The sequence below is a fragment of the Daphnia magna genome, linkage group LG10, assembly GCF_020631705.1.
Source record: "Daphnia magna isolate NIES linkage group LG10, ASM2063170v1.1, whole genome shotgun sequence".
Lineage (NCBI taxonomy): Eukaryota > Metazoa > Arthropoda > Branchiopoda > Diplostraca > Daphniidae > Daphnia > Daphnia magna.
The window spans coordinates 8,839,831-8,863,708 of NC_059191.1; the positions used below are offsets into that span (position 1 = coordinate 8,839,831).

The following is a 23,878-nucleotide window of genomic DNA, read 5'->3' on the forward strand; positions in this document are numbered from 1 at the left end:
TTCAATGAAAATCACCCATTTTACTCAATATTGGGTGCTGATTCCAAAAAGGCTAATAGTTTTTTCGTAAGACCAGCCGTTTTTGAAATAATTGGAACAGAATATCTGTTAGCGAAACAACTTTGTTCTTTGGTTATTTACCGTTATTTCAAAAATTATAAGCCCAACGTCAACGTAAGCTTGAATTGAACGTTGCCCACTTTTGAACTCTGTAAAAAATAAAAAATCATTATTAAGAACACCAAATTACTCAAAGTGAACCTAGTGAACAGCGTTGATTTTGATGCCCATGGTGTTTCGAGTTCTTGGCCACGAAGAGATTTACCCCATACAGTTCGACCACATAAAATTAAAAAGGAAAATTATTAAAATCGAAATAAAAAATAAATAAATAAATCCAAATGAAAGAAGAAAAATTGAGTTATTTTAGTGGATTTTATTTTCATTGCAGTATTTGTATTTTGTTCACTAAAGAGCGACATTATTGTTAGAGGGTAGCTAGCGACGACTAACCATGCTTTGGTTACTATATGTCTATCTCAACATGCATGCCAAAAGGCAGACGACCTTATTTATAATTTTGCCAACGTTTGGAAATGAACAACAAGTGGAGCTAAACGCCGAAAAGAAACACAATAAGATGAGAACCGGCCGATAAATTTTTGTCATCGAAAGGTGTGAGAGGATAACTTTATGGAAACATATTGATTGAGGGGTTGTGGAAAAGCAACGCACAAAAAAAGCTGCGATTATAAGAAATCACGACAATTTGATTCATAAAGAGCAGAACATTTTACAGCTGCGCTTGAGACCCTCGCCAAGAAACTGCGCTTAGATTCATCTGTCCAAATCCGGTGGAGTATCCCATACTTCCTCCGTAAAATTCACTTCCAACGTTGTTCCCTTGCTGAGGAGAATAGCCACCCTAAACAAACGAAATTTGAGTTAGTCACCACAGTGTTAAAGTCATGTTCACGGTAAAACGGACCATTGTCCGATCGTTGCCCTTACGCGTGCAAGAAATTTAACTAGACAATTGCTACTAAACTATGTTAACAATCATCTTTTTAGCAAGGAACACGAGTTTCAATTAAACTTGGATACATTTCAAATGAAAAGAAAACTTAATTTGTGAGTAGCATATCAAAATGTCAGTTAAATGTGAAGAACCTGAACGAATCGGCCGAGTTCCTCTTGCGTATCGAAAATCATGACGTTGAATGGAGATCCAGGGACGTGCTCTCCGGACCACCGAACTTCTATTCGGTAATCTCCAGGCTCTGTCGGATCATATTTGCAGACTATTGAGCGATCCTTCTGATTTTCTCTTTGCATTTCAACTCGGAACGCCCCTAATAAAGATCGATTGTGCAGTATTCAACACATTTCTTGAAAGGATAATCAGCTTTACCTTTGGGTCCACGTACACGGACTGTCAACTGACCGGCACCGGCTCCGCGAGTGTCACATAAGAACCGGCTTTGAAAAGTGGCCAAGACACCGTGCTCAATGCCTGGGCCATGTACTCTCACTTTTGTTGCATCGGGTGCCCCCATTACACGCAAACTGAAGGGACTGCCGCTAACAGGTTCCCCTAAAAAAAAAAAAACATAGACATAAGCCTTTAATGTGAAACCCCGGCATTACTGATTTTGGATTGCTTCTGAAACGTCTATGGTGTCCCATAGAAAGTTCATCTAAATGCGGCCAAACTGTGTCATTGACTCGATGCCTACCTCCATATTTTATATTAAGGACGTGACGTCCATGTTCTTGTGGTTTGATGTGAAGGCTATACGTTCCGTCACGGTGGTCAAACAATTCGCAGAAAGCCACTTTATGTGGGCCAACACATTGAGCAGCCAGTTCACCTACAGACACATGATAAGACAAGAATAGAAAAATTGCACCAAATAAAACAAAATTAGATTGAGGTTGACTGAATTTTTTTGGTGAAAAATTCTTGTTCATCAACTTCAAAACGTGGTTGAGTGGAGAAAATGTTCTCCGCTCATTCGAAACCAACATATCCTAACCTACACCGAAATATGAGACCCACAGCGGTAGAGCATTTAAATTTTTTCATTGCGTAAAATCGCAATAACGTACGATTAAAACATAATAGCCTAATAAAAGTCAAAACTTACCAGGTCCAGTGTTACGGGTGTCAATAAAACTCTTGATTTCTCGGCCTAAGATTCCCCATTTCAGTCCTTCACCGGAGCAAACGACTTTGGAGGCATCCACGGTCGAAGTGACTGTGACCTTTAGAGGACACCCTTTCACTTGTCTGCAAAAATAGAATAAAGTTAGATTTACTGTCCAGTGATAACGTAAGAATGAGAGTACCTTTCCGCCCACATGACGTTCAACAGGTAAACACCAACAGCATCCGGTTTGTAACTGGCTCTATACATGTTATCACCGATTAAAGTTAGCGTTACGTTCAAATCCGATTTGATGCCAGTCATCGTCACCTCCGGAATTCCTTTCAAATAAAAAATACGGAAATTTCTGGAAATGAAACAACGAAGGTAAATTAAACATTGCAATATGAGATGTACCTGGGCCAGCCCGTGATCCGTCAATGGTAAATTCAGCTTCGGCATCGACCATGGCTTTGGCTAGGCCATTTCCCGTTAGGATGACTTTATGGTCACCTCCGCTACCCGAGCTACTGATGCTACTGGCTCGGGATTTGTTTGAGGATACGTGACTTCTTTCTTCAGGAGGGAGAGCGATACTGGTCACGCCCACAAGGGGTGAGTTGGGTAAAGGCACGCGGTTCCAGGTGAACTTGGTGGAATATTCACCTACTTCCAGTGGAGTGAAACACACCCTAGTACGATGTGGCATTGGTGTCTCGATATTTGTTTTCACCTGACCCGATGGACCCTTGATTTCGGCCATCAGTACACCTGTTATTTTTTTATATTAGGAAAAAGAAAAAGAAATTATAAAACAGTCCGCAATAATTAGACTAAGCTAACAAACCTGGCCCAGCATCCAAAGTGTCAAAACTAATTTTCTTTTCTTCACCTACGGCGAGAATCAATTTGTCTTTGTTATCAACAAGTGCCTCCCATCCACCGATAACGCGAACTTTTCGTGGATTGATGATTTTCGGATGAAAAGGTGAGCCGTGAATATCTCGGCCGTTCCACAAAACGCGAACGTCGAAAATGCCAACTTCTTGCGGTGTGAAATTCACTCGGAACGTTCCAGTGTTTTCTCGTACAATTTGACATTTGCAGATGCTATCCGGTCCATCAATCTACGGCCCCGCAAAAAATACGTAAACATGAATGAATAAACTTGGCTCGATATAAATTTGTTAAATGATTTACCTGGACAGTTGGTTCACCGACAAGTCCCCGGGCGTCAATACTGAATTGTGAGACCACTCCTTCGATACCGTGAAGCAATCCTTCACCATGAGCTTTGGCCAATCCTTCTTCTTCGGCAACGAAAATGAAAGGTGAGCCTGGGATAGCTTCGCCTCCACAAATGACGTTAAAACAATATTTTCCAGGAAGTGTCGGGTGATATTCCACTAAATCACCCTCTCCGTTGGGAAGCGATTTAACTTCAAGCGGCAACTCTTTCGACGTGGGTGTAACCACTGTAACGTCAATGGAAGTGAGGCCGGCTTCTCGTTTACGGACTAAATTTAGGAGAGTTTCACCGAGTTAGCATATTCAAATTTTTTAGAAAGCCATAAATCAAATGATTTTTTACTTTGAAAAGATATGGGTTCATGGACAGAGACATTAGCACTGCGAACGTTGTCGACAGTCACTTTCTGGGCGTCATATGCCTGGGCGGTGAAAGGGGATCCACGCAGCGGTTTACCATCGTAGAGGACGTCTATTCTGTAGCCACCCGAAAGAGGTGGCGTAAATTGGGCCAGCAGGTTACCATCCTTTTGCTGATAGCAGCGAACTGGAACAGCCATATCTTGTGGGCCAGCTACGACCACGTCGAAAAGTTTGGTACTACTTCCACGCGTGTCAATGATAAACGAGTTGATATGACCGGTTCGACATTGGTACAAACCCATGCCGTGGGCCAGAATTTCTTTGCCCAAAAATGGATTTTTCACTTTTAGCTCAAAAGGACAACCTATTTCAGCAATTTGGAGAAAACAACAGATATTGCATATTGCCATCTTTGGTCAAGGATATTTACATAACCAGTAATCAAAATTCTTCGAACCTGAAGCATGGACGGCGCTGTATCTCAGATCGACCCGATGTGCGATCGGTAGTTTAGGAAAATAAACTACTTTCAGCAGTCCGTTGCCTAAGTTTTGGACGTTATGCTTGACACTTTGGTTGGCCGCTCGAAGAGCTACGTGCAGGGTTCCACGACCGGCTTCCGAAGTATCAACTACGTTTACACACACACACACACAAAAAATAATGATTTGCTTAAGCAATTGTCACTCTGTAACTATAAGCCTAATTGAATTTGAAAATAAAACGAAATGCTTACGGATAAAGTAACTTTCTTTTCCGGCGTAGGCCTCGTGGACCTCAGAAATGCGAACAGAGGCTGGATCGGTGACCTCAACGTAGAACGGATGATCAGTAATGGGTTTGTTCTGATGCGAGATCTCGACTCGATATGTGCCCACTATTTCAGGTTCGTATTCGGCACGATAGATCCCGTGTTTCGTCCTGGTAATCTGATTGCCGATGATGCTTCCTCCAGGACCTTTGACAGAATGCAGCCAGTGAGTTACATAATTTTAGTTCCGACATCCTCGTATGATCAGTCAACACTTACCAATGATTCTGACGTCAACCAAACCATCAATACCGTGAGTGTCGACTTCGAAGAAAGCTGGTGCTCCTAGAGCAACTTCTTTTAGACCGTCTCCGTTGGCAGTTGCCTGTTTCGTTTCGAGTAGTTCTCGACTGGCCATTCCAACAGCTTCACCGTCATCGGTGATTTCGCACTTGAATGGGCTCCCTTTTCAAGATGAATCAAGAATGCATTTAGTTTCAATTAGACAGTTCATTATTAAAGGACTGTAGTACCTGGAACATCTTCATCGTTGAACGTGATGTTGACAAAATGAGGCACGGCTTCTTGAGGAACGAAAGTGACATCGTAAAGACCACGACTTCGTGCTCGCACGTCAGCTTTGACTGAAGATTTTGTTGTTGTCACCACAAGTTCTAATGTGCCTTCACCAGCCTGGGATGCATCTACAGTGAATGTTATGGACTGGCCAACCTGTAACAATTATTGTCGACAATTTGTTTATAAAAGCTCCATTATTTGAGAAGTGAAACAAGAAAAACAATATTACTTTAGCACAGCCCAATCCAGTGACTAATACTTTTGATACGTCATAGATGTTACAGATGAAAGGACTTCGCCCAACCGGTTCATCCCCATTTATCACCACTGATACAGTATGTGGGCCTGATTAAACAAAGCCAATTAATGATGTCATTCTGAAAACTTAAGCAAACAGAAAAGGGCGTACGCACCAACTTCGAATGGAAGAAAATCCGCTTTAAATTTACCACCTTCTATGACTTCTAGGTTGACAGGAAGGTCTTGTCCACTAGTCGAGATGACACTGACTTTACAATCGGACATTTCAGCTCCACGCGAGTCAATCAACAGAGACGCCGGCTTGTTGAGAGGCGACATTTTAACGCCAGCTCCCGATACCAGAATTTGATTGGCATCTGTCACTCGGCACGTGTACGGTGACCCTAGCAATAGAAACAATCAAAACATGACACAAACTTTGATTTTGAAAAAGCCTCTTCTCACCTGGAACAGCTTCTCCGTTAAAACGAACACTTAACGTATGAGGTAGGGGCTCTTGCGGTTTGAAGCTGACTTTGAATTTGGCGTTGCCTTCGGATTGGACGTAATTGGGAACATGTCGGCCATTAACCGAAACGATAATTTCTAAATTCCCCGCTCCGGCTTGGCTGGCGTCGACTGTGAAACAAAGACAAATTCTCGTTTAGCTTTAAAATACCAAAAGGATTTAATAAATAAGTAAAACTTACTGCTGAAGAAAACGAATTTGCCGACCACCCCATTGTTGACGTCAGTGACGCGGACTCTTGCCGAATCGTAAGCTTTGACCACAAACGGACTTCCGTGAATAGGAAGATCGGCGTATTTAATTTCAATATTGTGATCACCTAAAAGAATTAGAGATAATGGGATTTAACACAGCGAATAATGAATGAACTGAATTCGGGCTTAAATGTAACGATTTGAACACGATTTTACCGACTTCCGTTGGCGTGTAGGTTACAGAATAACGAGATTCCGTCACAGTTTCAATTACAGAGGGAACTTCGCGGCGTGATGGCGAGAGAACGTTAACGTCTAATGTGCTTGGCTGGCCTTGAACGTCGATAAGAAAAGATGCTGGACGATTGACAGATGTTTTCTCTAATCCATCGCCAGTAACACGAACCTGGCGCGAGTCGATCACTTGACAAATAAAAGGACTCCCTGTCCAAATGGAAAGAATTCGACGTTTGACTATTTTCCTAATTATTGGCTGTAATGTTTTCCTCTCGTACCTGGAACATTTTCTCCGTTGAATTTAAGCTCTACTTCATGTGGCTTTGGATCTTTGGGTGTAAAAGAAATGGCGTAAGTATGTAGACCGTGTGCTTGAGCCGATGTCGGGACCTGGCCACCATTGACTGTGACTTCCAAATTGCCGGGTCCAGCTTGGCTGGTTTCAACTGCCATTCAATCAAATAATACAATCGGCAATGTTACGGTGAGCAAGTACATATACACGTTACTTATTCATAAACTTAAAACCAAAATTGGAAATTTTATCAGACGAAAAGAAATTGTTAAATTACCCAAAAATGTAACGGGTTTTCCGACCACGCCTTTAGCGGCTTCTTTGACCTTAATGGCCGTCACGTCATACACTTTGCAGCTGAAAGGTGAACCGGACACTGGCTGTCCTTCGTAAAGGACATGAATGCGATGTTCACCGGCCATTTTGGGCGTAAATTCGGCTTGGAATGTTTGGTCTCCATTGTCTTTCACTTGAGCGGCCACCGTATGTCCCAAAGATGGCCCTGCATATAGTCGTTCACAAGCGTCGTACTTAACGTTGCAACTCTCATCACAAGTAAAAAGTCTCGTTTCCACGTAGGGTTTAATAGCAGCGCGATGGTTTGGCATTCATTAATAGATCATTATTTGAAGAAAAACAAAAACACACCACAGTCTAAATTGATAACTGCGAAGTAGTTAATGCACAAAAAAAAAAGCGTTCAAGCCCGTAACACAATCAGGTCATATTTCGTCAGTCACTTGATAAACTCTTAAAAAAAAAAAAAAGGGGGATGCTTGAAATTTTGGGAGTTGGCAAAAAATAACGAAGAAATTTTTTAAGTCTAAAACAGTTAATTCCTGAAGGAGTAAAAAAAAAATATATAGACAGCCCACCAAGTTACATTGGTTGAGAGAAATGTTTAGATTTAAAATAAAAGGGTAGAAGAAGAATAGAAGAAAGTAATGCAAGAATTTTTTTGTTTTGTTTGGTTCTTTTGAATGTCTAATGAAATTATGAGAAAAAATGAGTAGGAAATAAAAGTCTCGTCAAGGTCTAATAGTCTCTCAGTCGGTACGGAGAGGATCCTGGAACAGAAAAGAGAAAGAAGTTGCTAAAACTGGAATTCTGTTCTTCCTTTTGTGTGTGTGTGTGTGTCTCACTATAGAGAGACTCAGAAGGCTCTGTAACGATAGTTAAATCAAGAAATTGGCTTTCTGCGATCATATCAAAGTAAAAACGAGCTGGTGAAGCACCTTTACAGGTGATGCGAACGAGACTAGAAAAGAATTAAATTTAGCATTCGGAGCAAGCCAATATGAAGAGACACGCATTCTGAAATGGACAGTAACTTGAAGAATAAATGATTTTACACTGAATGTTTGGAACTAATGCAAATGTGTTCACTATAGTATCAAATAGACGTACCCTCAACGTTAACTTCAATATCCTCCACGCTTCCAGTGACGTTGCTCAGTTTAAAATATGAAGTTTTGCCGACAGCCGAAGAAGCTAATGATTGGCCGCTGACGACAATACGATCAGGTTCGGTGAAAACAGGTGCATTAAAAGGTGATCCTATCGGCGAAAGAAAATGTATAATTGTTCAATTTCTTTTGTGACACCAACGGTTGCGATAAAATTAGCATACCTGGCACGGCTTCTTTATTGAATGTGATGGTGATGACGTGATCGATAGCCTCTAGTGGGACGAAACTGACAGCAAAGCGAGCACTGCCTTGCGGATGGACTTTGGTCGGAATATTGCGGCCACGCGCGCTAATGGTAATCTCCAAATTACCTTCACCAGCTTGGCTGGCGTCCACTATATTAAAAGAAAAAACAAATGTTACATTTAATTACGCGGCCATGTAAATTAGACGTCCGGCCGTGCGAACTAGTTCGCCACAATGCGATTCAATCAAATGTTTACCGGTGAACTGTAAATTCTTCCGGAGTACGCCGGTTGGCATGGGACTGACGTACACCTTCTTTGAGTCGTAAACTTTGCAGACGAACGGCGTACCGGTGACAGGTAGTCCGTTGTAATCGACGCTGATGGTATGCGAGCCAACCTCACGCGGGCTGAACTCGGCCGTGAAAGTATTGCGCGCACCACCGGATATCTTCACCGGTAAATTCGTGGTAGGGCCTGTTTTTCGATCGATAACACAGACATTTGTTATTGAAAATTAATCGAATTAGAAAGAGCCGTTACTGTAAAAAAATAATAATTACCTTTGACGGCCACGGCTAGCTCCGAATTGGCAGTTCCATCGACTGTGATTTCAAATTGAGCCACTTCTCCAGCGGCCACCAATTCCATGTTGCGTAGGGACACCGATACTCTGCTGGTATCGGCTATCTTGCATACAAATGGACATCCTTGTTGATGGAAAAAGACATTGGAATTAAAACGAATCTATCCGATTGTTGGATGAGGAAAATAAATTTAAACAACTGTCGTTAACTTACCTGGAACAATTTCTCCATTGAATTTAATCTAGAACGAACGACACAAAACACATTTTAAAATGATTAATTGCTATAGAAAAAGAGACGCGCAGCATTATGCACACGACTTACTTCGATGGTGTGAACTTTGGCAATTTCGGGTGTGAAACTAACTAAACACTTGCCACCGCCCAGCACCTGGACATGATTAGGCACCTCTCCATCATTGATGGATATTTCCAACTGTCCCTCGCCAGCTTGGCTTGCATCCACTAATTGAATACATTCACCACATTAATCAAGACGAAAATTCTGAAGAAAAAAAAAAATCCAATAACTTACCTCGAAATTGGCACGGCTGGCCAACAGCGCCATTTGCAACATCAGTGACTCGAATGAGCGAACTGTCGTAGGCTTTGGCCACGAACGGACTGCCTTGGATCTTGAGACCGTCGACGCTGATATCGATCAGATAACTGCCCACCTCAGACGGATTGAATTCGACGCGATGCACTTGATTGGTAGGCCCATCGACGAGACGCGATGATAATTGTCTTTTGGACGGACTGGTGATGGAAATGCTGGCCGCATCTCTGCTCTTGCCGTGCAAATCCAAATCGAACGAGGCGATCTTGCCCGCTGCGAAATGACGCACGCCTTCACCTCCGATGACGGCTGGTTTGGTGGTTGCCTTCGACAGCATTGTGCTAGATCCCTCAGACACCTCTACTTCCCATGGACTGCCTATTTCGATTGCAATCAAGAGAACATAAATTGTTATTTAACAAACTATTGAATAGAATGCGGAAGGGGCGTCATGGGCCGTTGGACAGGCTTGTTGTTTTAGCAATTTTCAATCTGTAATTCCTGATCTTTTTTTGATGAGATCTACGATGCCAGGCATTTCGAAAAATATACGTCAACGTGGTGGGCCGTCTGTTCCATAGAACGAATAGGTAAACAGAGCGAAACGAAGATGGTCACGTTACCGTTTTCTTTTTCTTAGCTTCTTTTCTCTGAAATCCGAATATACTCTGATTTGCGAGATGGGGGGAAAAAAAAGAAAAAGAAAAACAGTTTGTGAGAATTCAAAAATTGTCTCTTAAACAGAAGGCGGTGGTAGTGAGATAGACGAGAAACTGTTTGCGGGTAAACACAGGTGAGTTGGGGCTTGCGTCTACTTCCCAGAAAGGCCAGCTGGGGCGCACGGGCAAGTCACCATCGATCTTCGAGCTAGCGCATCCTGACCTACAAGAATTGCTGGAAATGGAAGACACGAGAAGGAGAAAAAAGAACCGTTGCTGCATTGCCCTCGGGCCATCAAGACTCTCGCACAGCTAACGAAAGGTAGACTCCATTCTTTTTCGAAACTCCGCCACAATCTTTCGACTAGTCTTCACAGACACGAACCCCACCACCACCACCACCTTAGTCTTCTTTGGATAATGGGATGGGCTTCGTCCCTAAAGAGGTAACATGCAAACTCTAGAAGGTGTAACGTACCCGTGCACAAGTTACAGAACTGCTTCCATGTTCACCATATCAGGTCACTACAGAAATATTCTACGAAAGCAAATTTAATTCTTTCTTTTTTCCCTCCAGTGACTGACGAATTTGAATAAATTGCTGCATGAGAATACCAACAGGTTTCCGGGGTAATGTGTTTATAGGGAAAAAGGGGAATCATAAAAAAAAAAAAAGATCTAGATTAAAATCAAAAGAAGAAAACAAAAATCCCGGAAATGGAATTTTCACAGAAATTCTAGCAATGTATGCGGAAAAGAGCCTTTTTTTCCACCTTTCCTGAAAAGAATATACTACGTGACTGACGTACGAAAGAATACAAGTTGCAGTCGGTTGAACAGTCAACCGATGCAATCATTTCCTCTTTCGGAATTGTTTACATTTTTTTTTTGGTTTAAACACCGAGTTGTATTGCAAAAGCCAACGTATTGGAATAAAAAGGTCAATCACTCCGAATTCTGTGCTGTTTTTTTCAGTATCGACGGAAACGCCCTCAAGTATCGCCAGTTGTCAAACTTTCTACCCCCTTTTTTTCCATCAGAAATTAATGCAGAATTTGACACTACTTGCCTATTTATCCTTTCAAACATCAGCCATTTAGTCAATGACATTATTTATTTTAAAAAAACAGACGAAAGTGTTGGGCAGATTTTTCAAGAGTTTTCAAAATGTGGCACTGTTACCTGTTGAAGAGGCAGAGACTCGTCTGCTGCCGACAAATACCGTAGTAGGTATGAAAACAGCTAATCCGAAAAGAAGAATCACTGTTCACACTCTGAACTAAGCACAATTTCAATTTAAAAAAAAATATAATAATAATCAAAAATGATTCACTCGTCTATCCAGTTGGATTCGACTTTGACATGCGGGCTTTGGAGTGCAGCGATGGCAGTAAGTCAACAGAGACTGGGACTGGAACGTCAAACGCTAACTAAAAGCAATGCAGCTTTGCTAGAAACCGGTACCTGCCTTCTCTTCCTCCTTCCATTCTTTCCCCCCCCCCTCCTCCTCTTCACCTGTGAAAAGAGAGGTAGAAAAGAAGGATGGAAGGGAAAAGGCAAAAGAAAAACAAAAAATGCGTGCCAGAAGGAATAGATAAATAGGACAAAGTAAAAGAGACAGCGATGAAAACGTGTGTGAACGAAAAAACTGAGAACTCGTTTCGAAATAAAAACAGAGACTGTATAAGAGCAACCCAATTGGATCCTCTCGAGGCGTACCTGAGTTATACGCATAGTAGAACGTAGCCCTCCCTGCTTAAAAAAACGCAACTTGTTGGCTTCGCTTCCTTGCAGCCTAAATATGGGACTTGACTAATCGGAAAACATCATCACCAACGATTGTTCCACAGTTGTTGCCACATTTTTTTAAATAGAAAGAACTTAAAAAAAAAAGAAGCAAAATTACGTACCCCGCACAGTTTCGCCGTTGAATTTCATCTGAAAAATTGAGATAAAATTCGACTTTAATTGCTTCAATATAGCTGGATTCAATTATCTTAACGACAAGACACATTTTGCTAATTAACCGACTATTGCTAGAAATAAAACATTAAGAGCAAGAATACGATTTGAAATTATGAAAACTGTTATTTCTTCAAAAATAATTAGAAAAGGGTTTATGGTGATACCTCAATGGTGTGAACGGTGGCTTGATGAGGCACAAACGAAGCTAAGAAACACTGGTCTCCAAGTTCACGAACGTAACTAGTCACGTGTCCTCCGTTCACGAGTATCTCTAGATTACCCGATCCGGCTGTCGAACCATCGACTAAAGAAAAAATAAAAACAACGTCATTTCTCATATAACGTCGATGAATTTCGAATAAAAAAAAATTGAATTCCGTACTTTCGAATTCGACTGGTTTGCCGACTTCACCACTAGGGACACGGCCGACTCGGATTTCCTGGGCATTGTAGGCGAAACATCTAATCAAACGAACATTGATTGAAAACTTTGGGAATTAGATCATCTATGGTGAGATTGCAGCGCCATCAAAGCCAACCCCAAGTCACACACACTCAAATATAGAACCATTCCCAACGATAATGACGCTGGAATCACGTGCACGTTTCGGTTATCTCATTGGCCACTGTACCCAACACACTCAATCTTTTGCAAGCGGTTTGGGAGTTGTTTTTTTTAAATAATCCAGCCCGTCTGTTTCTTGTTGATGTGCATCAAAACAGATTATAGCCGCAAGAGGATCAATTCGGACAAAACACTTTAGCGAGACTGTAACCAAATTCAAGGTGCTAAAAACTCCCAGAGGATATCCGCTTATTACAGGGGATTACCACGAAATCCTTGAGCATCAAGACAAAACAATTCCTCCGTGTTCCACTCACTTCTCCAGCCCTTCCCGTACACAACCGCAGGTGACGACCAAAAAAAAAAAAAGGTAAACAAAAATCGAAAAACAGGAAACGAATGAATTCTTGTGTATACGTAACATACCTGAAGGGAGCCCCGGAAAGACGTTGATTCTTCACTTGAATATCAATGACGTGTTCACCGACTGTGGTGGCGCTGAACGACACGTTCACACCTCCAACGGCTTTCTGAATCTGAACGGGGATGACACGCTGGTTGGGACCTGTCATCAACAATACACGTAAAATCCATTAACGAGTCACAACGACATTGGCTGTGTAAGCATTAAATGTTTACGTTATTTAGATTTAAAGGAGACGCTGGGCTAATGACGCACGTAACTGTTTCCGATGCGGTACAGTTACGCCATCGCTGAACTGAACTCGATACGAAATGGTGCGCAACAGTTCGAACGGCTAAATTTTGTACCATAAGTAACCCCAAATCGTTCAACGTGACCCCGTTGATAATCTACGATCAAAACTCAAACTGACCGACATTTCGCGTGCCGAGAAAGTCAGCCTACGGTGAAATCTGTCAGAACTATAATTAGCATACACCTCCTTCTATTCATTCTCGGCTGTCATGAAACTATTAGGCCATTCAAAATCAATTCGCTTTTTCCAAAGTTAAGATGCTTCTACTGTACCAAGGGCACGGTATGACTAATCGATGACATTACATTTTAAAAAAAAGATGATGTGAATTTGAATCGATAGAAAGTTGGACACGCAAAATAGAAAGACGCGCGTGAGATCGCTGCTTCACGTAATCGATAAAAAAAACAAAGGTGATGAAGTTTATTGACCTGAGACTTTAACGTTGACATCCTTGGCGTCGATGTCGCGTGACTGGATGGCGAAAGTAGTGGTGCGTCCAACTGAGGCCAAATTCAAACCGTCGCCCGTCACCGTCACGTTGGTTAAGTCGATCTGGCGTTTGGCAGTTAAACGTGAATGGACGGCGTCAGATTCATCGTGGACCGAATCAAACAGGTTACGCGCCACCGTCGCATTCGATCTGTCAATGAATCGGTCTGTTTCCCAACCGGTATAGTCTTGCAAATAAAAAACGTATCGGATCAAACAGGTTTTTGTTTTTTTTTGTTTTACCTGACGAGCTGTTTAATTTGTCATCGGGACTGAGGCCAATTCCGGTTTTCGTCACCGCATCCCACGAGTCTCGACGATAGGGCGTGGCACCCAGCGCCAATGAAGATACTAACCACATTTAATAAAAATTGTGTTGCAAGTAAAAAAAAAAAAGAGGAAGCAATTTGTTCAATTTACCTTTGACATTCGATGCCTTGTCCACTCGGCTCGTTTCCAGTCTTTCGCTTTTATTGGCCAACACGTGGCTGATGGGAGAGTTGAGCTCATTCGAAGAATATTCGTGTTTATTGATATTCGACAAGTGATTGGATTTCAGTTCGTACGTCTCGTTGACATAACGACTCGATTCGGTGGTCGTGAAATCACGCGACGTCTTCGACGTCGTCCTTCCAACACCGTTCACCTCTTCCGCATTGTTCGGCTGGAAGAGGGAGCTCAGCGGCTGGGCCGTGACAGCGTCCGAGTTCCGTCTCAGCGACAAGACCTTCTCCGGCGACAGTAATTTGTTTTCACGCTCGACCGAGTTCAGCCGTTTGTCACGACCGAGGCTCGAATAGCTTTTCTCTTGGTTTAATTCCGTTAGATGGCGACGGTCGGTGGCCAGCGTGCTGTAGCCCTTGTCCACTAATAACGACGAGTTATTCAACGATCGGTTGTTGACATCTGCACAAACATTTTTTAACGTCATTTCAAGCGGATTAGTTATTGCGATTATTGCACACAAGCGCAGGTTCTTCATTCGTTTCTAGCACCAAGGTTAGAATTGTTAATGAAAAACAAAAGAATACCTGCGCCGAGCGAAAGACCTTGGCCGTGCCGGTTTTGATGTTGATTGAAAATCGAGTTAGCTTTGCTGCGCTGGTGGTTAGCACTGATTTGCCTCAATATTTCTGCGGTTAGTTTAGCGCGCCAAAATTTGAAAACAAAACGGGAGTTGATTATCTTTAGTCAGAGCCCACAGAGTAAAAATTATTATTTGTCTTTAAACCGTTACCAGTGATATTCATACAGTTTTAGCGTAATAACCGAAATAGGTGGACTCACTTTCTGCTGAAATGTCGGTCGTTGTATCTCTGGCCTTGAAACTGGACGTGCTAGTGACGTTACCGGTCGCTCCATATTTCGAATCTCTTGCGTGATTATGCTTATCGGCACTGCTACTGTTGCCGCTGCTTACACGCAAACTGAAAGGCGAGCCTGTCGTTAAAGTAGACTATCATTATCTGCTATTTATGTTCACATTTCACACCCTGGCAAGGCCTCCTTGCTTTCCTTCCTTTTCGTAATGGCTTGAATTGGATTGGATCTAAGTGTCGTACCTTTGACTTCGATGCCGTTGTAGTAGACGTAGACGCGATGCTTGCCGCGCTCTTGCGGCGTGAACGTGATCATGTAGATGCCTTTCTCCACTTCGCGCACAGTGTGCGGCAACGAACGGCCACGATGAACGAGGTCGAACTTGGCCTCACCCCATCCGGCTTCCGACGCGTCGCACGTAAACGTGAATTTTTCTCCAGGTACTGCTCCCGTGATGTCCAGCAACTGTTGATCGCAAAATTCAAAGGAGGGAAATTTCAATAAAGTTCGTAATTTTTCTTCTTTCTCGCATCATTCCCTTCCTATTCATTCGCATCTTAAATTTTTTTTTTTTGCAACCAGTCAGTTGTTTTTTTAAAAAAGCGCTTCATGCATATCGACTACGCAGACGCAACGCCAGTAGCTGCTGGCGTGGGAAAGTATTTCTGGCTAACAGATGCGCGGCTGCGTGAATCGTATACGGGAGCTCGTTCACACCCAAAAAGAGACGCTCGTTAGCGGCAAAGAGGAAAATATTCGTTGACCTTGCGGTTCCATACGATGGACATCGATAAGAGCATTGTCATTCAATGTTAGCGCAATTCTGGCATTATTAAGAATCCTTCAAATCGGAATTGCACCTTGTTATTAACACATCAACTGATTAAAGAGACGATAACAAAGAGGACAAAGCAAACCGCAGCTGAAAAACGTTTTGCACTTACTTTGACTGCGTGCGGATCGAAAACGAAACAGGTGAATGGACTGCCTTGAATGTGCTCTCCTTCATAAGTGACGGAAATTTTCCATTCGCCGGCCTCGTCCGGCTGGAACGTTGCTGTGTACACTCCACTATCGTTGGTGACGGGGCAATCGAGTATTCGATCGGTCGGCGATTTGGCCTCCACTTCAAGCGCCCCTCCACCGGCCCCGTTTGAATTGATCTGAATTTGAAGATAGAAATAAGTTGAACGAGGATAATCCTGTCAAGCCAACGGACGGACGGCAAAATAATACCAACACTTCGACGATGGAGCCGATCGCGCAAGGATCTATTCCGGAGAACATGATTTGCGATAAATCGGGCAGGGCCCGGATGCGGACTGGGCAGCCGGTCACAACTTCCCCCTCACAGTACACAGTCACCTAAACGAATGAAACAAAGTCAGAAAACAGAAACGTGAACGGCCTCTCAGTGAAGCTGTTGGCAATAAACTGGCCATTTAAGTGGAAACTCTTCGTTCATAGCCAGTTCACTATCGAATGATACGCCATCCGAGACGATTCGAAGTAAAGGCGGGCATTGCGGCTGGACAACAGCCATTTGCGCTGTACATATATTCCCTTCATTTATTTTTAAGTCTCGTGAGAAGCCCATACGAACCTCATGCATGCCGACTTCTGTGGGAATGAACGAGCCAGTACCGCCCGTGGGAGACAAGTTGAGGAGACACTCGACTTGGCCGCTGGGTCCCCGCACCTCTGCTGTTATTTCTTTGATGTCAATATCTGGCACCAGGTATTCGATTTTGAAACCGGCCTGCATCAAACAAATGTATACCAATATTAGAAAATTTATCTCCATCAAAATATGGAAAAGGATGATGGGTGCAGGAGAGAAAAAAACGAACGTGAAATGGTGTTGGTTATCAATTGAGGCGAACGGCCACTTTCATTATTCAACCGATGGTTAAATACAGAAAAAAAAAAATTGTTTCTCAAAATGGGTTTGAACGCAGGAACGGTAAGAACCGCGGGCTAGCGAATGGTCACCCGTGGTTATAACTGCGTGAACAAATAAAGTACTTTCTATATGAGAATTCTCAGTTGACTTGTTCTCCTCCGTGTTTCCCTTCCAGTTTCTGTTTTCTCCCCCCTACCACCACTTCCATCCCTTTTTTTTTCTTCGTGTATTTTAACATCGCAACCCGGCCTATGACTTCCGCTTCCCACCTCGCGCTTCAAAAATTTTAACGGTTTCGTTACACGCCCAATATTGGACCAAAGACTGTCGTGTTGATTTTTTTAAAACTTGGTTTGCCACGCCATAAATTTTGCGTTGAAACGCGTATGGAACGCAAAGTATTACGAGATTAATTATTGGCTAGTAAGATTTCTGGTTAATCTACCATTGAATTTATAATTGCAGTAAGCGATTATCGCTGAATAATCACATGGCTACAAGAAAAACTCTGAAAGGCATTATGGACGAATGAGACCCGATAATCGAAAACCAAAAACCTTGACCAAGTTGAACGAACCGTTTCTAAAGGAACTACGTATATCTACGTCCATACCAAAGTGTACGTACGTCATCGATCAGTGTGTTGGTTTAACATCTACTGGTTCCGCCCAACTGTTCATCATTCCCAAATTGAAAGCAACAGGTAGAAAAGGCAGCCGACCAAACGGCCACACCCTTTTTTTAGCGCAAGCTGTTTCTTCAGCTACACTGTGCACTATACCATGCAAGCGACATCTACAGAAAGCTGAAGGTACTTGAAACATCAACTCAAATAAGCAGCTAAAAATGTGTTCCAACGCAGAGCTGAAAAAACAAAATTGGGATTACCGGGTTATGCACGCGAACAGTTTTAGCATCGGGCGTGATTTTCAATCGGTCACATGGCTTTGGACGGGCCTTTACCCATTGAAAGTAAGCAGCGTAGGCCATCACACCCAAGTGTTCAACATTAGGATCTGCCATATCGACAGCTTTTAACACCGGCTCTACGTTCAGCCGCTCACCTCCGTGAAGTCCTGGTTAAACATAAAATTAGATTAGTAAAAATCAATCATGAAAGCTGGACTGCGTGATGACTTGCCCAGTTCGAGATTGGTCTCCCAGTTTTCAGGATCGCGCGAGAGCTTGTCAAACCCAGGGACAGCGCCTCCGAGGGAACGAACCAACGAACACACTGCGATACCATCGTTCCAGTTTGACTGTGATGATTGAAAAAGACGAAAGAATTAGATTAAAGAAGTAGACAAAATGATGTAGGGCGTGAGAGTACCGTGAAATTCTTGATTTTCATTTGAGGTATTTGACTGTTGACCCAGCGCAGCGTGGCAAAAAAGCCAGGACTATTCTCCTTCATGAAGTAGGACAGGTAAGTCATTCCAGACAGATCATCCAAATATGGTGAAGCCAAATATTCTGGCTCTAAAACCATCGGAATGTCGAAGACTTTCTGGGCCAATTCCATCGCTCTCCGGCAATTCTCCACGCTGTACCCGAATGTAAATCATCATGAAATTTATTTTTGATTTGAAAAATTTGAAATAGCCATTTAAAAATCACCTGTTTCTAGGATCGAGTTCACGCCAGTCAGGGAACAGGCCAGGTTTGCAATAATCCAACAGAGCGGCCAATCGTATTCCGCTGTTCCAGTCGGTCGTAAAATTGTGAACACCCGTCTCTGGCAAAACGGCCTACAAAACAAGCAAAATTCGTCTTAAATTCATTATCAAGATAAAGGAAGAATTGCATCAATTTAATTTGAGGAACATTGAAATGAATAATCAGACAACGAGAATACCTTGAGCCATGACAACATCAACTTTTTAGGTGGGAATTTGGAACGCCCGATTTGATAATGCACAATCAGTGACCAGATGAGGCCCAAAATGAGTTTCAGGTTTCCATTGACAATGTCCACGTTACCTGTGAAATAGCGAGAGAAAGAATATGTGAAACGGGACCATTTAAGGCGGTTCATCGAGTCATTTCGTTAGGCATGGCACAACTACGCCTCTAAAGTATCAATTTCTGGCCATTGACTTATTTGGTGTCGATGCAGGACAAACTTTAACTCATTGGATCACATTGTTTTGCTTGTTACTAGCAATAGGTTGTCAATAATGTGTTTCGTGCTGGGCGGAACACGCCACGCCAATCTGTTTACAACGCCTCGAGTCCGTGAAAAGCTGTTTTTTTGCATTTCGACCCTCTCCACGCCCAATATTAGAAAACCTCAAACTAAAAATCATCAGACTTCGACTAGAAATGAATAAAATAAATAACATTTGCATTCGTTAAAAAATCATAAATTTTCTCTTTATCTTATCTGGAATTTACATCCCTAGAAAGGCGTGAATAAAAAATGGCGCTATCCTTTTTAGGGGGCTGGGAGGAGTACTACGCCGGCTGATGTCACTGCCCATTCCCAATCAAAGAAGGAAGCATCAGGTAAACAGCGTGATTTTTACACGATTACAATTCAAAACAAATGACGGTGAGTGGCCAACGGCTATCGGCCTTGAATATCATTTTCGGATTCTTTACCACATCTATTCTCGTCGCTGACAAACGCGTCCGTCTTGCGCACCGGACTGTTGCCTCTACCATCGTTCATTCACCATATGGTAATTCGCCGCAACTCATTTAGCTGTCAAATCTTGTCTGCCGATTCGTATGTGCCAAACAGCGCATAATAAACACCCAGATTAACTGGCGGAATGATTGCCTTTAGAGTTGCGTTTAAATCGCCTTGCCCGAATGCTTTGCAAAGCCCTGACTATTTTTTTTTTTTTTAAACAAGCAAATAGCAACACGATCGGGAGAGAAAGCTGAAAGAACTGCGAATCACTTTTGGTTGAATTGTTTTTTTTCTGGAAAAGGTCGTTCTACATGCTCTAATCCTTAAATAGCGATATCGTTCCACTTTCACGCTTTTCGACGGCCAGACTATGAGAGACGTGGCCTCAGCTCCTTCTCTCGTCGTTAAGAATCGACGATCTCTTTCCCTATATGCATCTCTCGCCGAATACGGCCAAAAACTACCGCCAACCAACGATCACGGTTTGAAAACGTAAAGGCACATTACTACATTCGGATAGACAAAGAATGTTTCAAGATTTTCTTCGATGACGATGCTGAAAATACACACTCGACTTCCTTAACGGGATTCGTTTGTAGAGGCTGGTGAATCAACGGATGCGCCAAGTCAATCGCTAATTGCATTTTGGGACGTTCATCAATTGAAATAGCAATCGTCATTGCAGGTTCACAAACCTTCTTTAGCGTTTTAAAAAGAAAACCATGAAAAATGGGTTGCCTTTATTGTTTACGTCAACTTGATGCAATTGAAATGGTTAGGCGCGTTGTCCGGAAACGCTTGCAATTGTTTCAATTAAGACACGTACCGTAAAACGAGGCATAGTGCGACAAAACTTACAAGACAACTTTGTTTACCTTCGCTCTCGGCATGAATTAAACCAGTTGTTTAAGCCAACCTGTTTGACATTTCAAAAAAAAAAAGAAAGAAAGGGCCAGCGAAAAGAAAAGCAAGAGGATTCGAATTTAGCGAATGCTATAATTCATTTTGGCTAGTACTTTCGAATCGGCTAGAAGATTCGAATAGGACTTGAATGCGTGAACCTGGCAGCAGCGCAGGCCGAGATCACGCCCCTCTACAATAACCATAAAAGGGCTTGGCCCAACCAAAGACCATCAACGTGAACTTTCGCTTGGGATCAGCTGAGAGGGTAGCGCGGTCGCGACAGAAACGAAAAGAGAGAGAGAGAACGCGTGTGTGCGTTTGTACATGTGAAAGTGAAGGTAAGAAAGAGAAGAAGGAGGGGAGGAGATAAGATGAAAACAAAGGGGGGAAAAAAAAAGGGAGAGCGAGGTGAATGGAAGATTTTAGTCGATTGTATTGGGGAAAGAATTCTCTACTGGAACGCTCTTCAAAAATAGCAAAATGTAGACTCGTTTTCAACACCTTTAGCGAAATAGTCCTATTGTTTACGCACGTATTTCTTTACGGTGTAGCCCTTCACAAACAGTTGATTACGTCACTAGCTCGCGCAAGAGATAAGAAGACGGTTAGAATGCGAGACGGAAGATCAGGCCTTGCCATATACGGTGCGAGAGTGAAAGTGGAATTCTTTTTCTCTTTCGCCACAGCGGATGGTGCGTCGTGCCACATCCACTGCATTCTTTTTTTTTTCTTCCCTACTGCTTTGTCGAGCTCACAAATCTAGGTCGAGTCTCGGGGATGTTCCATCAAGGCACAAATCGTGGCCGGCCTTGTTTTACCGCCTTTAAGTTGCCCCCACTGTTATTAGATTGGGTTTAGGGATGGCTGATTAAATGTTCAAAATATTATTATACCAATGTTGACAAGTTTAATGCCGTCAGCTGTAATGGCATTGAGAGCGGTGGTGGCATTTTCCAACATCTGGTGCTGATTGACGGGTCGCAGGACGTTTCGCAATTTGCGCTTTTGCAGCACCTCGATGAGGGCCACGAGCCGCACACCGTCGCACAGGTCGGTGCTAAGATCGCGCACCTGGAAACCCGTCTCCTTGAGCATGTCGTTTACCCAGTTACGGAACGTATGTGTCTGAATCTCCACCCAAATCTCTTCATTGCCTTTGATGGGCATACTAGTAGCAGCGTGCCCTTGCGGACTTCGCGCCACCAGGCCACTGTGCGAAATATAAGCAACTTCATCCGCCTCCATTTCGGCTTCTTAAATGATTGTTTGTTCTTCTGCCTTCTCAATTAAAATTCACAGTGTCGTTTCAGCCAATCAGGTCGTTTCAAGGTGGCTGTCAACAACAGGTGTACATTTTGTTTTGTTCTCTCCTTGCCTACGATACGAAAGCAGCTTCAACGGGTCGAATTCAACGCGTGCTAATGGCCGTCTCAGCACTCACGACACAACAAACAAAACAATGGAAAAACACACTGAGCTTTTGCAATGAAAACTTGTTGAACGATGTCTGGTGGCCAATCGGGAAAGGTCTGTTAATGGCGGAAACTGTCTACACACTGACTTTTTTCCAAGACGGCGATGGCAACTAAAAACTAGCCACTCGTTCAGTGCATCGTCACTCGACGCAAGAAACGGCCGAACCGCTGAATACATGCAGGCGGTAGGCCACGCAACCACGCAGGTTGAAATCGAAAGCGGTTTCTCTTTCTGTTTTCTTCGACTTTTTGTTAGTCCCTCCCCTGCCCAAAAGAAAAAAGGGCTCGTGTGCGCCACAGCCAACGAAGAAGCGGCTTTTCTTCGTTTCGTCAAGCTCCAGGGCCTCTGGCATGCGTGATGGCGGCGGGTACTGTAATAATTACATATCAGCGAGCCAGCTCAAGCGTGAGCGCCGCTACGCTTTCGGGATAAATGCCATCGAGAAAAATTGGAGCTTCACTGGCTATACTTGCACGATTTACACGAACAAGATTAAATACATGTTCCGAGATGTCTTCCCTGTCCGAGTCTGAATGGGTAAGCGTGCAAACTTTGATTTGACTTCTGGACAAACCAGACGATCTTGACCCATAGAAATTAGATAGAGTTTTAAAAGATTAGAAAAGCGGTCATCGCCTAATTCGGTTCTAGAAATCAATCTACCTGTTTTTCGCTACATTTAGCCGCTGTAGGACGTGTTCGATTTAAGAATATTACATGCATCTGTCGACAGCAGAGGTAGATTGATCTCTTATTGTTGACGGAGTGATGTATAAACAGTTCTGATTTTTCATAGCATCTCTTGAAATTATTTGAGAGAAGCGAGCTTACATTAAACTCGTATTCTTTAACTGACATATCACGGAAAAGCAAAAGAGTAGCTATGAAAGTTAAGAAGAAGAAAAATACCGCAGAGGATTTTCCCTTTTATCAGTAGAACCGCGAAGGAGTGAAGTTTGGGTTTGGCAACCGCCAAAGCTGACGGTAAAAAAACAAAACAAAAAAGAGATAAGCCGCATAAGGGAACGGCTGGCGAAGAAAAATGATTCAGAAAGCAACTGATGAAAGTGTTTGCCATGAAAAAAAAATCCAATACATCATGTTTTCTAAAAAAAAACAACTTAGCATTAAGGTATCGCAAAAGTTTTACGGGATCCGAGTTGATATTCTCACAGATGGGAACTGGCAAATGGAAATACGACGCAGCCAATTGTGACTAGCAATTGACAACTAATCACAGTCCATCAAGACTTGCCGAGAATTTCAGTTCGAAAATCTTTTACTACCACATTTTGCCAAACAATTTTCTCAGCCATAATCGTATTTTGCGTAATCAAAATCATTTATCAAGGAGAGCGTCGAAAAAAATCAAAACGACTAGGAATGCAACGACATCTAGCTAGGGCGACAAACAACTCAAGGGCATGCATGTAATTTAAAAATTGGGCGCCAAAACTTACAGACTCTTAAGAAAATTATGTTTTCCCGACAAATGAAACAAACTGTAGCTTTGCTTACGTTATTTAACACTCACTCAGCAAAATCTATCGTTATTGTCCTTAATAAAGAAACGCAGGAGCTTAACAGGAAGATGACGTGACTCACGGCATCTTTACAAGTGAAAGATGCATCTCAACGTTGAACATTAGCAAAAAGTTCTACCATAAACCTTTCAAACGCATACCAGATCTAGACTCGTAATCATTCAAAGATTGTTCAAGCGTATGCAACGTAATACGCTTCGTAAATAACAAACGCTGTTTACCACACCCACTGTTGCACAAATAGAAATTTACTTTAATAGATTTTCTTTCTCTTTGAACCTGTCTATTGATTAGACTAACGTCTTGACATGTACT

At 42.7% G+C, this 23,878-nt stretch overlaps 1 protein-coding gene across 4 annotated transcripts; it reads right to left on the reverse strand.

The window, feature by feature from the left end:
• Window positions 1–416: 416 nt before the first annotated feature.
• On the reverse strand, window positions 417–22,207 carry LOC116932336 (filamin-B). 4 transcript variants are annotated; one of them, XM_045180171.1, is made up of 47 exons: window positions 21,437–22,207; window positions 18,861–18,985; window positions 18,623–18,753; window positions 18,336–18,549; window positions 18,147–18,264; window positions 17,894–18,081; window positions 16,706–16,861; window positions 16,339–16,467; window positions 16,047–16,265; window positions 15,345–15,567; window positions 15,070–15,222; window positions 14,814–14,915; window positions 14,203–14,688; window positions 14,026–14,133; window positions 13,722–13,949; window positions 12,998–13,136; window positions 12,389–12,468; window positions 12,171–12,310; window positions 11,952–11,979; window positions 9,359–9,760; window positions 9,149–9,288; window positions 9,038–9,065; window positions 8,801–8,947; window positions 8,496–8,714; window positions 8,214–8,387; window positions 7,991–8,140; window positions 6,861–7,085; window positions 6,567–6,734; window positions 6,268–6,495; window positions 6,039–6,176; window positions 5,794–5,967; window positions 5,502–5,732; window positions 5,318–5,433; window positions 5,043–5,241; window positions 4,789–4,974; window positions 4,495–4,716; window positions 4,216–4,389; window positions 3,739–4,122; window positions 3,348–3,664; window positions 2,995–3,274; window positions 2,565–2,918; window positions 2,350–2,488; window positions 2,148–2,290; window positions 1,737–1,871; window positions 1,412–1,594; window positions 1,171–1,352; window positions 417–925 (listed from the first exon to the last, which is right to left on the reverse strand). In XM_045180171.1, the coding sequence occupies exons 1-47, from the start codon at window positions 21,786–21,788 to the stop codon at window positions 794–796; spliced, it is 8,889 nt and encodes a 2,962-aa protein (XP_045036106.1). In that variant the 5' UTR covers window positions 21,789–22,207; the 3' UTR covers window positions 417–793. The 4 variants fall into 4 exon arrangements, with proteins under 4 accessions (XP_045036106.1, XP_045036107.1, XP_045036110.1 ...); XM_045180172.1 differs by having other exon boundaries at window positions 14,203–14,649; window positions 21,437–22,206; XM_045180175.1 differs by lacking the exon at window positions 14,814–14,915 and having other exon boundaries at window positions 14,203–14,649; window positions 21,437–22,206.
• Between the last annotated feature and the right edge of the window lie 1,671 nt (window positions 22,208–23,878).

Bases quoted from the DNA above. Each gene is read 5' to 3' on its own strand.
- LOC116932336 (XM_045180171.1), bottom strand. From the start codon at position 21,788: ATGGAGGCGGATGAAGTTGCTTATATTTCGCACAGTGGCCTGGTGGCG. The intron at 8,388-8,495 runs GTAAACATTTGA...CTTTTAATATAG, and splicing joins GAAGAATTTACAGTTCACCG to TGGACGCCAGCCAAGCTGGT. The intron at 7,086-7,990 runs GTACGTCTATTT...GACTATATGCAG, and splicing joins TATTGAAGTTAACGTTGAGG to GGCCATCTTTGGGACATACG.